At 30.7% G+C, this 15,383-nt stretch overlaps 1 protein-coding gene across 1 annotated transcript; it reads right to left on the reverse strand.

Moving 5' to 3' along the window:
- Positions 1-124: 124 nt before the first annotated feature.
- Positions 125-4,642, reverse strand: LOC104898261 (2-Cys peroxiredoxin BAS1, chloroplastic). Its single transcript, XM_010685313.4, has 7 exons — positions 4,276-4,642; positions 3,464-3,538; positions 3,129-3,210; positions 2,963-3,042; positions 967-1,092; positions 515-628; positions 125-416 (listed from the first exon to the last, which is right to left on the reverse strand). Exons 1-7 carry the CDS (start codon positions 4,495-4,497, stop codon positions 300-302), a joined length of 816 nt encoding a protein of 271 aa, XP_010683615.1. The 5' UTR covers positions 4,498-4,642; the 3' UTR covers positions 125-299.
- Positions 4,643-15,383: the final 10,741 nt, after the last annotated feature.

Raw genomic sequence — 15,383 nt, forward strand, 5'->3', positions numbered from 1 at the left:
GAGAAATCTAACTGCAGGTGTCAACCATACAACTCCCTTTATTTCCTAGGAGCAAAAACATCCAAGAAAACAATCAAAGGACCTCTTACTTTTTTGCTGATACCAGTATAGAAAACAATCCCAATAACTCAATCACAAAAGTTTTCTTCATAAAAATCGAATCTGCCATTAGCAATATATAGATAAGCTGTCGACACTTATTCCCTAGAATCAGCTCAAAATTCGCAAAAGGTTACAAATCATGATACAGAAAACAAAAATGCAGGATTCCTATGTGATACAACCTCATTTCTGTCGTCTTATATAGCGGCAAAGTACTCCTTGCTGAGCTTGGGGTCTGGCTTCATAGATTTCTCCCCTGGCTTCCATCCAGCAGGGCAGACCTCATCAGGGTTCTCTTGCACATATTGTAATGCCTACAAAACCAAATTGAGAAAATCATCACGACACAGCTTCACATATCTCCACTAAGTGAAATTAAAAATATGGAAAGGCAATTCAAGCATTTATGTACCTGAAGTGTTCTCAAAGTCTCATCAACACTACGGCCAATAGCAAGGTTGTTAATGGTTGAATGTTGAATAACTCCTTCCTTGTCAATGATGAACAATCCTCTCAATGCAATCCCCTGGTAAAACAAACGATTATTGAAATACTACCAAACTGCAAGTTTTTATAATAGGAGTCCTGTGCTTAAAAATATTAGTTCAGTCACCAATGATCAAGAGCGGACAAGAGCATAACATAACACGCACTTCTCACATTTTGAGAAATATTGGTTAAAACAAAAAGAAAGACAGAAAAAGAGCGGACGACCTGCTTATACTTAATTTAAATGGTATGCAGACGAATGCTACCAAATGTAGTCTCTTAAAAGTTGTAGTCCACATATAAAATGCACCCAGGAAACTAGTGATTGCGAAGATGAGTGATACCATTTCAGAAGAAAAGGAAAAACATGCATACCTGGTCCGGGATCAGAACATTGTAAGCCTTTGAGATAGACTTGGTGACATCGGAAACCAAGGGATACTTAAGATCACCCAAACCACCAGACTTCCTATCAGTTTGGACCCATGCGAGATGTGAGAACTGCACAACAAATAATACTGTCAGCATTACATGAAAAAGAGCCACACAATTGACCTCAAAAAAAAAAGATACACTCTTGTTTGTCAGAAAGAGATACTGCAAAAGCAATTTGTTTACGCAGAGCTTGAGATTATATATTGATAGGACTTCTGAAGATCTCTTTTTATCGCATTCTTGGCGTAAGGTGTATAGAATGATTCTAGGTACTGTGGTTTGATGCATCTGACATAAAACAAGGCGTTCTTCCACAATAGTAGAGTTTACCCGAGAATAGCATGAAAACTTAAAAAAGATAACTACCGTCTACCCTATATAAACATGTATCCAGCAAAAACAACAAAAATTATGAACTCAGGGTAATATTCCAAGATAAGTTGAAAAGACTTTTCAAACCTTGAAATGACTATAAATATAATACTGTTGCTATCCGGAAGAACCAAAGGACAACATCAACCTCATTCCAAGAGAATCTTAAGAAAAAATTGAAACAACCACCCTAACATTCCACATCAAAAAAAACTTCATCTGCAACCACTCCCAAACCAATACAGCTCAGACAGCAATGTAAACAATTTCATCAGCCTCATCCTGCCTCCTGTTGACAATGACCCGACGGGAAGGAGAAGGAAATATATTATTGTTCAGGTTAACATATGCTATACTAAGATATCGACTATTGTGCATTATTTTCATGGTAAGGAGGAAAATCTGAAGCACAACATATCCTAGATAGTGATGGCATTGGTGATTTTACTTATCATTTTCAGCTAGAATTGATTTTTGGATGCTCATGCTCCTTGACGGCACCTGGCCCAATCTTTTTTCCATGTGCATGCGGACACTGAAGGACATACTTAGATAAAAAGACGCAACACCTTATCTCATGAATTCCTCAAGGGTATCCAATATACTTCATATATACCAAAGGTTGTTAGAACTCCAAATTGTCATTGTACGCCTACTTCACACAGACGCAAAGTGACAATTGCAGAGTGCTAATACACATTCCTTCCACCGTTGAATATGTATTAATGCATCTAATATCGCTGTCAGCCTTTAGCTGAGTAAAAGAAGAATGTAAACGTCAAAGGCAATTGCTCAAACAAATCCCCACCGTCACCCAGATTAAGGATGGTACCTCCCCTAACCACTAACCACGAGAATTTAAAATTAATTTGGGTTCCAAATCTTCTACAAAATTTGCATAATTTATCTGCAACAGGAACACAAAAGAGGATGCATTGGCGACACCTCACGTACAAGTACAATTTGCTTATATTGTGCATATATGCTATTCCGCCGTAATACGGTAATAGTATTATGAAGTATATAATGAGAGGCTGAAAATTGATTTACCTTCTCCACTTCTCTCGTTTCAGTAGGTTTGTTTCCCTATTGCTATCTTGTACAACTGTAACAAAAGACTTAATAGTTCCCAATATAGCACAAACCTTGTCATGTAGTTTTAATTGTTCTATCTTTCGCATCATTATTAGCCATCATGTTTTAGTAAAAATGAACCAAGTGTCTAACTCTAACAATATAAACCTCACTGTCTGTATTCAGAATTTTAGTTACTATGAAAAATGTATGTGGTGCCCCCCCCCCCCGGGCCACCTTTCCATCCGTTTTTTGCATCGGACATCAACCGAATATACATTGTCAACTGAAATCATGGCCTGCACGTAACAATCAATATGTTGAAGTGGCGACAAAAAACCAGAGAAGAATCAACCTAGTTGAACACAGAATACATCACAAATGAGCACAATTCTAAAATGGAACAAGCCATAGCCAATGTCATTAATAATACTCAACAAACAGTAAACAGGCAGCAACACAAACTGCAGAAAGATAAGAGAATACTTACAACACTGTCAACGGAAACACCTAGTACTTCGGTGTTCAACTTCTCAAACTCCCCATGACGGTCACTGAAAGCAGTGATCTCTACAAGAAGAGAAGTAGTGAAAGTAAAAATCCAATTAGAGAATTATGAACCTCAATTTAGCCTAGCCGTTATTTAGCATACTAACCAGTAGGGCAAACAAATGTGAAGTCCAAAGGATAGAAAAACAAAATCACATATTTCTTTCCCTTGTAATCAGAAAGTTTAACCTGCAAGAAATGAAAAGTAATTCATTCAAACTTAATAGTAAAAAGAGGCTACATGATTTAAACAAGAGTAAGTTGTTAACAAATTGTGATTAAACCTAGTATGTCTAATAAGAATTAATCCAGTTTAGATATGCAATGCATAGTCATAATTGACACAATTTATTTTTCTTATACGGAAAGAGTTTGGAATAAAGCAATTATAATCTAAGCTAAAAGATTATAGAAGAGAAAAGCAAAGTTACTAATAAATTACATTAATAAACTCTTGGTCAAAAACAGCCTCTGCCTCGAAATCCGGTGCAGTATTTCCAACTAGGGGAAGCTCACTCTGGAAAAAAGAACACCAGATTATGATACCAGATATTAGTCACACACAAAATGGGGCAGCATCACAATACAATCAAATCACGGCGAAACTGAGAGTTTAAACATAAGCAAATAAACATTACGAGAAAGGAAACATCCATAACTACCACTTCTATGTTCTATTCCAACATTGTAGTTCAACATCAGACTCCAGCCATTAGAATCCACCAACTTCAACCATATCATATTCGAGTATTATTTATTTGTGTTCATAAGGAATCTAGTTCAGTATGTATTATTACATTCCTATCTGTAACGTTGTTAGGAATTCTAGTTGACTATGGTTTCCTGATATAAGGTTGTATATATATTCTCTAACGTTTAATGAGAAGATTGATGAGTTTTCCTACATTCACAAAACCTTAACATATAATTCGTCGAAATGTATTAAACTTATGATTAAAGAAACAACATTTCTCAACTTATCTTAATACAAAATTTACACTAGTTTTACTAAATTAACAAGATTCAACCACAATAATCAAATGTTGAATACAATGTGAATAGAAAACTTAAAAAAGCTTCAAAATACAAGTCAATTCAATTCAATTTCCCCTACTAAACCAAAACAAATACATTCAATTAAAACTTCCAAAATCTAAAATAATTTTCCAGAAACTACAAAACAACAATCAAAATTTCAACAGCAAATCAAATTAAAACACAAAACAAATAACAAATTAAAACGAGAACGCATACAGAAGCGCGAACAACAAAGCTGCGTTTGGAGGATTGAGTGCGACGAGAGGAGAGAGAAAGAGGAGATTGAAATGATTTACGGATGCCATTGAAATTGGAAGAAAGATTTAGGGTTTGAGAAAAAGGTTTAACGGCGACCGCCATTGGAGCATGAGCTTTAGCGGCGAAAGCTCTGGTAGGATTAGGAGAGAGAATAGCAGAGGATGATGCTGCGGAAGCCATTGTTGATTTGTTGGTTTCTTCTTCTCTCTCTTTCCTCGCTAATCGATTTGGGGAAGATTGGGAACGAATATGGTGAGTGACCAGTGATGAGTGGAGTGGGAAACGAGTGGATAAGTAGACTGTGCTAGTGACTAGTAGTATGTGCCTTGTGTGGATGAATATAAGGTTGTTTTTTTTTTTTTTTTTGAGGTGATGGGTGAGTGATGATGTGTCTTCCTAGTATTTTTTCTAGACTTTGTTATTGTTTAGAAAATCTAAAAAGTTTTAGTGGTGATTGGTGTGATTGGTGAGTGTTGAGTGTATACCTATCTTTTTCCATCCACAAATTTGATAGGATTTTTTTTTTTCCAAAGAATATATAAATATAGATTATTTTATGAAATATACTTCCTCTGTTTCTAAATAAGTGCAACACTTCTTGTTTTCACGTTTGCCAATGCATTATTTTAACCGTTAATATCTTCAATTATCAATAAGTAAAAATTATAAAAAGTTGATATTAAAAAATTCACATTCAGACGAATCTAACAAGATCCCACATGACTATGTTTTTCCTAAAATGTAAATCACCAAAGCTAATTAAAGTTTAAACTGTGAATAGTAAACACTATGCAAATGTTGCACTTATTTTGAAACGGAGGAAGTAGTATTTATTTGTTTCTTGGGAAATTTCCTCAAATATCTCTGAGGTTTGACATAATTCTCAGATTACTCCTCACATTTAGGGAATTCCTCAGATACTCCTGAATTTTGTGTCTGGATTCAAAATATCCTTATCATACACTGAAATTCATGTGCATTAATTTTCTAAGGTACCCTTGAAACTTAAACTTTGAACTTCAAAACTCAATAATGCTATGTTTGGGAATGAACATTTCATTTCTAAATGTAAAATTGGGCCAAATGACATGTTTGGAAAATACAGGAATTTGGAATTGGAATTGGCCCGATTCCAACCAAATTCCAACCTTTATAATAATAGCCCAATTTTAAGAATTCTCAAATTCCATGTGCAAGAGTGTCATTTGCAAATTCTAAACCCTAACTATTTTCTACTTTCCTCTTTATGTGTTCAACATATTCCTAATCAACTTTCTCTCTCCTCAATTGTAAACCCTAGCTTTCTCTCCTCCATTAATGAATCTCTTAGCTTTCTTTTCCTCCATTAACGAATCTCTAGCTTCTAACTATTCGATCTCCTCTTTGTAAATTCTATGGTAAGCCAAACAATGAAGATGGATTTGAAATCCTAAATTTGAAATTCTTAAGTTTACCAAACAATGAATTTGATTTTAGATTCCACGATTTAAGAATACAAATTTCAAATGAATCATTTCAAATGAAATGCTCATTCCCAGACACTATTTAAGGGTATTTTGAGAATTAAACCAAACTTCAAGGATAACTCGAGAAGTTTCCCTTGTTTCTTTTATGGATTAGATACATTATATGAAAAGAGAAATGTGTGATAGCATCTTTATGGTACTTTGTTTAATAGATCAGTGTTCTAACAGTTGAGGTATTATTTTAACTTGTTACTATAATTATTTTATTCAACTTATTTAAGGAGTTGGGGGATTGAGATCATTTTTTTCATTATCTTAGGCAGTTTGGAGTGCGAGAAATAGATGGGTGTCATCTCTTTCTCTTTCGATGTTTAATCCTTTTGTGCATGGAGTACACTGTTCAGTTAAGCTTATACTGGAATTTTTTGCACGCGATGCGTGCTTGAATTTTTTTCAAAACAGAAACTCGAATTTCTTCGGCATAAGAGTCAAAATTTGAACATTATGCATACAAAGTATAATTGTTTTTAGTTGTAAAATTTGATTTTAGTTTCTGTCACTTAAGTCTCTCACCATTCTTTTTATTTTTTTTTTACTTTTTAAAGTTAAATTCTATGAATAAAATAGAAATTTTATTAAATTTATTTATGATTTCTAATATTATAATTTTTTTAGTTGATTTTTGAATTAAGTACAATACTTCATAAATTGTAAAGAAAGTGGACACTTTGATTTCAAGTCAATTTTTTTATAGGTTGTAGTTTGTAAGTGAATTTTTAAGTTTTTATAAAGTTTTCTCATTTTAGTGATTTGTATAACGTAAATTATGCAATTTTATAATTTTAGTTGACTTGTGAGTGATTGTTATAATTTAGATTTTTGGTATTTTTGTTTGAAGCCCCCTTTGATTTGTAAGTGAATTTGTAATTTAGAATGAAAAGGGGGGCAAAGTAGGCATTTCAAAAGAGGACACTATTGCTCCCCCCTTTCCTTATATAATAGAGATTGATGCAAGGGAGCTTATCGAGATGGGGTTGAGGTTTTAAAGTCGGATAATGAAGAGGAGTGGCCTGAAGTATGATGCAAGACAATGGGCATTGAGATGTGAGCATTATTCAAGCTTAGGTGGTGCTTTGGGGCTTAAAGATGGTGAGGGGTTCGAAAGTAAATACTTCATCCGTTTCTAAATAAGTACAACACTCCTTGTTTTCACGTTTGCTAATGCATTATTTTAACCATTAATATCTTCAATTATCAATAAGTAAAAATTATAAAAAGTTGATATTCAATAAATTCACATTCAGAAGAATCTAATAAGATCCCACATGACTATGTTGTTCCTAAAATGTAATTCACAAAAGCTAATTAAAGTTTAAATTGTGAATAGTAAACACTATGCAAATGTTGCACTTATTTAGAAACGGAGGAAGTACATCTAAGTGAATTGAAACAAGTTGTTATTGGATAAAATTAATGTATCAATGTAAGTCATAAGTTTTGTTCAAGATAGTTAATACTCCATTTAGTTAATCATCATTAAGCTATATTCATTTCTGAGACATTGAACATCCACTTGACTTGAAACAAACTATTATAGGATTAAACGAATGTATGAATGTAACTCGATAGACTAGCTCAAGATAACATTAGTCCATTCAAGTAAAATTCATTTTGAAACGAAAGCATCTAATTCCATTCAAACGAGCTCAACACGCGAACATTTACCGCCTTCTGGTACCAAAAGCTCCTTGATTGGAAGATCGGACTTCGATTCACCCGGCCAGCAGACATGTTGCATGCTTATCTTGTGTGACAACACTAGAGCGAGTGGCTTTTCTTCGATTATATCAATGTATCAGTGTAAGTCGATAAGCTAATTCATGACGATAAAAGTTTTTTTTTCGGTTGATAAAAGAGAGGGACAACCTTTAAGCAAAACAAACAACAAAACGAAAGTAGAAGACCGCGATAAAAGTTCGTTTAAGTCAATCATGTTTAAGTTATATCATTCATTTTGAAACTCAAAATACCCACTTGAATTCGAACAACTTATTGTTATATTAGACCAATGCTTCAAATTTAAGTTAAGACAATAAAAGAAAAGAAAAAAAAAGTAAGTAAATTGTCACAAAACTAAGGCTCTATTCACTTGAACTTACTTTTACTTAAATTATTTTTGCTAAACTTATCTAACTTAATTTATTTTGTGGAAGATAATACTTCGTACTTACTATTAGAGGGTATTCTAGTCATTTCAAATGAGGATACCACACCTCGTCCCTTGACTCATATAATACTAGCCTTCATATGCACGCGATGCGTGCGTTAATTTCAAAATTTGTTATTCTATTAGATACTCCATTCGTATTTTATTTATGATTAAACTTAAATGTGAAAAATTCAACAGTTAGATGAATTTAGATATATTAATTCGCTAATGTAGAAAAATAAAAAGGTTGTGAGTGATTGTTAATATTAATTTTTGTGAATGAATATTGAACAGAAAGAACAAAAATAATGAGTTGGTTTAACTGAATTAAAGAATTAAAGAGTATCAAAGGTAGTGAATGTTCGGACTTTTCATGTGCACGTGATGTATGCCATCTTTTTTTATAAGGTATAAATATTTTGTCTATTTAATTTTTGATTGAAGTATTTGATGCATATACCATTTTAAACCTGTTTTAAATGGCAAGTTGGAATGAGAATTTTTAAATGATTTGCTTTTGTAATTTTTTTCATTCCATTAATTAGATCATTAAGAATATTTTAGTCACTTCAAAAAAGGAGCACTATACCTCCTCCCTTGGCTTATACAATAGAGATAGATTAACCAACTATATACAATAATACAATCTCATGTTCCTTTAGTCTTATCATCTTATGCAACAAAAAGAAAAATCTCATGTTCCTTAGTACATATATTAATAAGGGATAAGTAGATTAAGGGTGCGTTCTGTTCAACTTAAAAAAATAAGTTTCAGGTCCAATAAGTTCAGATAAGTTCAGATAAGTTCATATAAGTTGCAATAAGGTCTAATAAGTGCAATAAGTTCCAATAAGGTCTAATAAGGTCCAATAAGTTCCAATCAGGTGCAATAAGTTCCAATCAGGTGCAATAAGTTCCAATCAGGTATAATAAGGTCCAATAAGTTTCAATCAGGTCGAATAATTCCAATAAGATCTGAATAGTCAATGTTTAATAAACATTTGTATTATTGTTCACTATTTTGTTATTCATAATTTCATATCACTATTAGCGGATTATGTTATTATTAGAATTTTAATTAAAGTACCACAATTGATTATATAGTATTATACTTGTATTAGTGTCTATTATTTTATTATTTTTTGTATTATGTCTATTATTTTATTATTTATTTGTATTATGTCTATTATTTTATTATTCATATTACTATTAGCTGATTATGTTATTATTAATTTTTTATTAAAGTACCACAATGTATAGTATTATACTTGTATTATTGTCTATTATTTGATTATTCATATTGCTATTGAATAATATTATAATCATGGTCAAATAATTAAGGTTAACAATAATAATAAATAATAATAATAATTACAATTTTTGCAATTCGTCTTTAAATAACTAGAGATAACATGTTTTCGTTACTAATAACTATGAAAGATATAAATGTTATCAATTGATTGCTTCATTATCATCACTGGAGTATCTTTCTTTATCGGAGTATATTTCTTCATCTTCTACATCATCCTCTTCAATCAATACGTTTTCTTCATCAACAGCCAACCATATTTCATCTGCAATTTTCGCCGAGTTGAAGCTACTGTGACTTTGAACATTTTTTTCTCTTTCTTCTAGTAACATTCAAATAAATGAAAGGTGAAGAAAGCTGAAGAAATGAATGAAGGAGTTGTTGTTAGCAATAAATGTTCAGCTTATTTTCATTGATTAGGAAAAGGAGAATCAGGCCCATAATCAAGCCCTTTACAATGAAAGTTCACTGCCTTTTGCTCAGCTTAAATTAGTAACTACTAGTATTTTATAAAATTAATTTTTTGATTTTCTACTAGTGTTTTATAAAATTAAAACAACACTATTAGATATATTAGTGATGAAAGTTATGTATAGGCAAATATATAAATAGTAATTTTTTTGTTAAATTAATTATCATAAGAGATAATTAATAATCATTATTTTTTAAAGGACGAATTATAATAATTATTATTCCATAAAAAATTTTGAGGGTAGTATTTACGTTAGTGGTAATATTTATGTTATTCATGGTCAATGTTTTTGTCTAATAAGGTCAAATAAATTTCAATCAGGTCCAATAAGGTCTAATAAGTTTCAATCAGGTCCAATAAGGTCTAATAAGTTTCAATCAGGGTCAATAAGTTCCAATAAGGTCTAATAAGGTCAATCAGGTTCAATCAGGTCCAATAAGTTCCAATCAGGTTCAATCAGGTCCAATAAGTTGAATCAGGTCCAATCAGGTTTAATAAGTTCCAATAAGTTCAGTTCAGGTTCAATAAGTTCAGTTCAGATAAGTTCCAATAAGTTCAGGTCCAATCATCAAATATAATATTAAAGCAAGAAAAAATTGTCCTACGTGGCAAGACCTCAACCTTCCTCTGTTCTCCTTCACCCTCAACTTTTCGACCTAATGCTTGCTTATGCCACGTGGCATTGCTAAAAATAATTTTAACAATAATCAATTAATTCCTCCGATTGTGTAACAATGAAGGAAATAATATCAACTACAATAACTAAAGGAATCAATCAACCAATTATCAATTAAGGAAACAAATCAAATATTATCTTTTTTTTTTAAACGAAAATCATATATTATCTTAGCGGTTATTCTTATTATTTTCACAAAAACCAGTTATGGAATTATTTTCAAGCTAAATACCAATTTAGAGGAGAGAGAAAATATACAATGAAAAAGATGAATCGATATAACAACTTTAAGTTTTTCACTAATACAAGATACTCAAAAAGTCAAAATATGAAATTTCAAATATAAAACAAATATTAGCTAAGTACAAGCCAATGGGTGCGTTGGTATAACAACTTTAAGTTTTTCATCACACCTATCAAACTTATATAATATAATTAATTTAAAAATTACCTACTTTCAAGCCAATGGGTACATTGGTCTAATAAGTTTTTTTTTTTAATATTATTCACTTTTGGTAATGAATACCACACCATTATCATGAGATGCTAGCCCCTTCAAGAAAATATGCAAATGTAATAATAATAGTAATGCAAGTTTATTTTATTACCAAACAAGAAATAAAAAGATGATTTTGTTGAAAAAAATATAACACACCATGATTATGACTAGAGATTACATAAAACAAAAACAATAACAACTCAAATATTCAATTTTTAGTCCCAAAGTGGTTTAGGTAAGCTAATATGATAATCATAAAAAAACATATCCATGACCAATACATACTAAAAGTATTTTTTTTAAAAAAACAAAGTTAAAGTGAGAGAGGTAAAATAAGAGTTCATCTATATATATGTTCAAGAAATTGAATTAGGTAAAAAAAAATGAAAACCAATATATAAGCATCTGTCTACTTTAACTAATTTTGACATAACTATGATAATATAAGTTTGGAAAATTTAGATAAGATTAAACAAATTTAGATATAATAATTAAGTTTTTCAGACAACTTAAGGGAGAATTAAGAAAATGTCAGACAAGATAAGTTGTTTAAAGATAAAAATGGATATTCTTCTCACTACAAAAAGTTAAGGTCAAGAGTACATTAAAACATTAATCTATGGCAATTCTCTCTCCAATTTATTGGATATATATTAATATATTATTCTATTATTGCGACTAAGAAGGTTGACAACCTTAGGCTTAGGGACTAGGGTCACTCAAATATTTTCCCACATTCTTACATTCAAATGAAACAAACGATATAAGTACATACACTTATGAACTTACGCTTGATACTAATATCATTTTTAAAGAAAATTCACACACTTTGAATTTGGCCCATTCTATAAAAATTATAAAAAAAAAGAGTAGGAGAGAGAGTGAAAACATGACACATGTGCTTAAATTATAAAATAAAGCTTTCTTTAATTTTTATAATAGTTTGCGAATTATTTTGCAAGTTTTATGAAATATCCCAAAAAGAAATATGTTGCGTGTATTAAGAAACTAAGAATAGTAATTATTTTTCTTCAATATAATCCAATATTCTTTAACTAATTATTCTTGCAAAAAAAAAACTAATATAACTGTTCATAAATTTAACATCCTAAACTCAAATTATATATGAAAGTATGAGTGAATCATGAAGTAGTTGACATTATAGGATATCAATAATTATTTCTTATATGCATGATTAAATATAGTTTCCTTGCTAAAATAGATATTTCTCACTTATTCATCATTAAAGTTAAGCAGCGCCATGATTTTCTTATATAATTAATATTGTATAATACTCATTCAGTTAGATGAAATGGGGAATGATGTAAGATAAAATATATCATCAAAATTGTGGTCATTTTAGGGAACTACAATAAAATAATTATCTTATAATTTTATATAAAAGTAATGTTACAATTTTTAAACCATAAATCGTGTGGACGATATTAGACTGGAAAGAGAGATATCTAATGAGCATTGCGACACTAATTTAGAAGGTGAATCAACAAGATGAGTTAATTGTCAAGCTTATATGAAAAAAAAGGGGGATTTATAAGTATTCAAGTTTAATTGGTTTATAATAGAGTGAAACTATTTTGAAAAGATCAAATAAAGTTATTGAATTGGAAAAGTTGTTAATTTATTTAACTTTGTTTTTTTTTTTTCTTTGATGTAGAAGATAATATTGAAATGTACATCTTATAAAGAACCTATAAAACACACATATATTATACAAGTAGTGCGTATTTATATTTGTTTACATTTTCTAAATTAGTCTTAATGAATATTAAAACTTTAGTTCGCTTAATATATTCGAAAATTGGTTTTAGGAAGAAATTAATGAATAAGGGTTAATTGTGGACCATTGAAGTCACTTGAGGTAGTCTTTGGGAGGTGAAAAGTAAATTGAGAAACCCTGTATTATACTCATTCCGTCAGATGGAATGGGAAATAAGGTATGATACAATATATCATCGAAATTGTGATCATTTCAAGTAGCAACGGGGAATAAGGTATTTAGGAAAAAAGTAGAGTGGGGAAACCCTATATGATACTCATTCCACCAGATGAAATGGGGAATAAAGTATGATACAATATATCATCGAAATTGTGGTCATTTTAGGTAGCAACATGGAATAAGGTATTTATACCCCGTATGGTACTCATTCCGTCAGATGGAACAAATTTCCTCTGAGGTTTCAAAAAAGGCAATTTTAGTTGGCGTGTGTCAAAAGTCAAGGACAATCCCTATCGCATGGTGGGTTTGTATCTCCCGAGACCAGTTCTCAGTCATGGCCAATTTTATGTAGCCATTTCTCAGTCATTGGTAAAAATTGCCTAATTACTCCTATATCAGAAAGATAATGGGAAGTCTAATACTTTAAGGCCATTTCGAGGAAAAAATGAAGATGTAATGTAGAGAGAGTCCCCCCCCCCCCACACTGGTTAGTGGGATGAAAACCAAGTTCGTGCAAATTTTCTCCCTGTTGAGGCGGTTGAGATCCTTAACCTTTACCATCTCAACCCTTAGATGATGGCTTTCTATGGGGCTACACCAAAATTGGTATGTTCTACTAAATAAGACCATCACTTTATTAATTTTTTAAGAATTCCCATACAGCTGTTGGCGATTCTATTGTATCGGAAGTGTGGAAAAAAAATCTGGAATTCCAATCTTCCTCCTAAGGTGTTGTTGGCTTTACTTATGATGATATAATTGCTTCTGACTATATTATGATTCCTCCGTTCTTTTTCTACTGCAGCAATTGGGTTTTCACGCTTGCCAATGCTCAATTTTTACTATTAATATCTTTATTTACTATTTAGTAAAATTATAAACATTTGATATTTTGAAAGTATATATCAAGACGAATCTAACAATACCCCACATGACTATATTTGTCTTTACATAAAAATAACAATATATAGTGAAAGGGTATGATAGTGAATGAATAGTGTAAAAATCTCATTGTTATATTAGACTACGAACGGATGAAGTAGCTTCTTAAAACATTTTGTTTTGCTCTAAAAAGAAGTCTTCCAAAACATATGAATATCATGTATCTGTTAAACAACTTTATAATTAATATAAATGTGTATTTCTCTTAAACACAAAGTTTTTGATCAAGTAAACGTAAATAATCGTTTATATGTTTTCAATGTAGCGGATATATAAACATTTTTATTGTATTAAAGTTCCCGTGCATTATGCACGGGTCCAAAACCTAGTATATAATATTAAAGCAAGAAAACTTCAGCCTATGTGGCAAGACATGAAGCTTCCTCTGCTCTCCTTCACCCTCAACTTTCCAGCTTTTTCTTTGATTATGCCACGTGGCACAAATGTTTTTCTAATCACCCTTCATCCTCACCGAGTGCATTGTGCAACAAATAGGGTAATAAAATCAATTACAATAACTAAGGAAATTAATCAAGCTTCTATCAATTAAGGAAGGAAATCAAATCTTATTATAACCGATTATTATAATTCAACCAATATTAAAAAAAAAAAAAAATAACGCTTCCCTTCAAAAACCCATTATGCTATATATAACTATATGAGGAGTATGTTGAAGAAATATTAAATGCACATCAACACATAGGGTTAAGAAGATGAAAGTTTCGAAGGAGTTTCATTCTTTAATTGTCAATAAAATGAGAAGGGGTTTATATAGTTATGTTGTACAGAAAAATTCCAAATCATTTTTCATAACCAACTTGCCATGCCTCACAAGTTACGGCTCATAAAAATTGAAACCACTGGTATACAAATACAAAAGCTAAACTTGCTGATAACATAGTATGATAAATGCTTTCTATCATCTAATATAAAGCCTTTGACTTAGCTATTTTTGTCATGTATGTTGTATAGAGTGTACAAGATAACAACAAGACTCATGATATAACTTACGTTCGCTTGATATTTCATTTTGTACTAACTTAGGGCCTGTTCTCTTCGGCATAAAACAACTGAACTGAACTGAACTAAGTTGAACTGAACTGAACTGAATTGAATTGAATTAAATTGAATGTAATAAATATATAAATAATATTTAAACAATAATAACATGAATATTAAATAATTATTATAATGATAAGTAATAATAATGAATATTAATAGTATTTTGGATATTTTTAAATGATAGTTATGAATAAATAATATTAATAATCATAAATTATTATTATTAATAATAATAATTAATAATAATTATTTTATATTATTTGTATTAATATATTAATACTTGATGATATGATTATATAATAACAATAATATATAAGAAGTAAATTAATATTACTATTTTAGTAATTAGATTTAATAATATATAATATATTATTAATAAAATTAATGATTGGGTCGGATCGCGCAAAATTGCATCATAAACTGTTTTGGCGCGATTTGATTTGTTTATGGGCTAAAAAACGTGGGTTCATTTGT

The sequence above is a fragment of the Beta vulgaris genome, chromosome 7 (assembly GCF_026745355.1).
Source record: "Beta vulgaris subsp. vulgaris cultivar EL10 chromosome 7, EL10.2, whole genome shotgun sequence".
In the NCBI taxonomy this organism is placed as follows: Eukaryota; Viridiplantae; Streptophyta; class Magnoliopsida; order Caryophyllales; family Amaranthaceae; genus Beta; species Beta vulgaris.

Excerpts from the sequence above, each read along its gene's own strand:
- LOC104898261 (XM_010685313.4), bottom strand. The coding sequence starts at position 4,497 with ATGGCTTCCGCAGCATCATCCTCTGCTATTCTCTCTCCTAATCCTACC. Across the intron at positions 3,043-3,128 it reads CACATTTGTTTGCCCTACTG|AGATCACTGCTTTCAGTGAC; the intron begins GTTAGTATGCTA and ends CTCTTCTTGTAG. Across the intron at positions 417-514 it reads AGACTTTGAGAACACTTCAG|GCATTACAATATGTGCAAGA; the intron begins GTACATAAATGC and ends TTGGTTTTGTAG.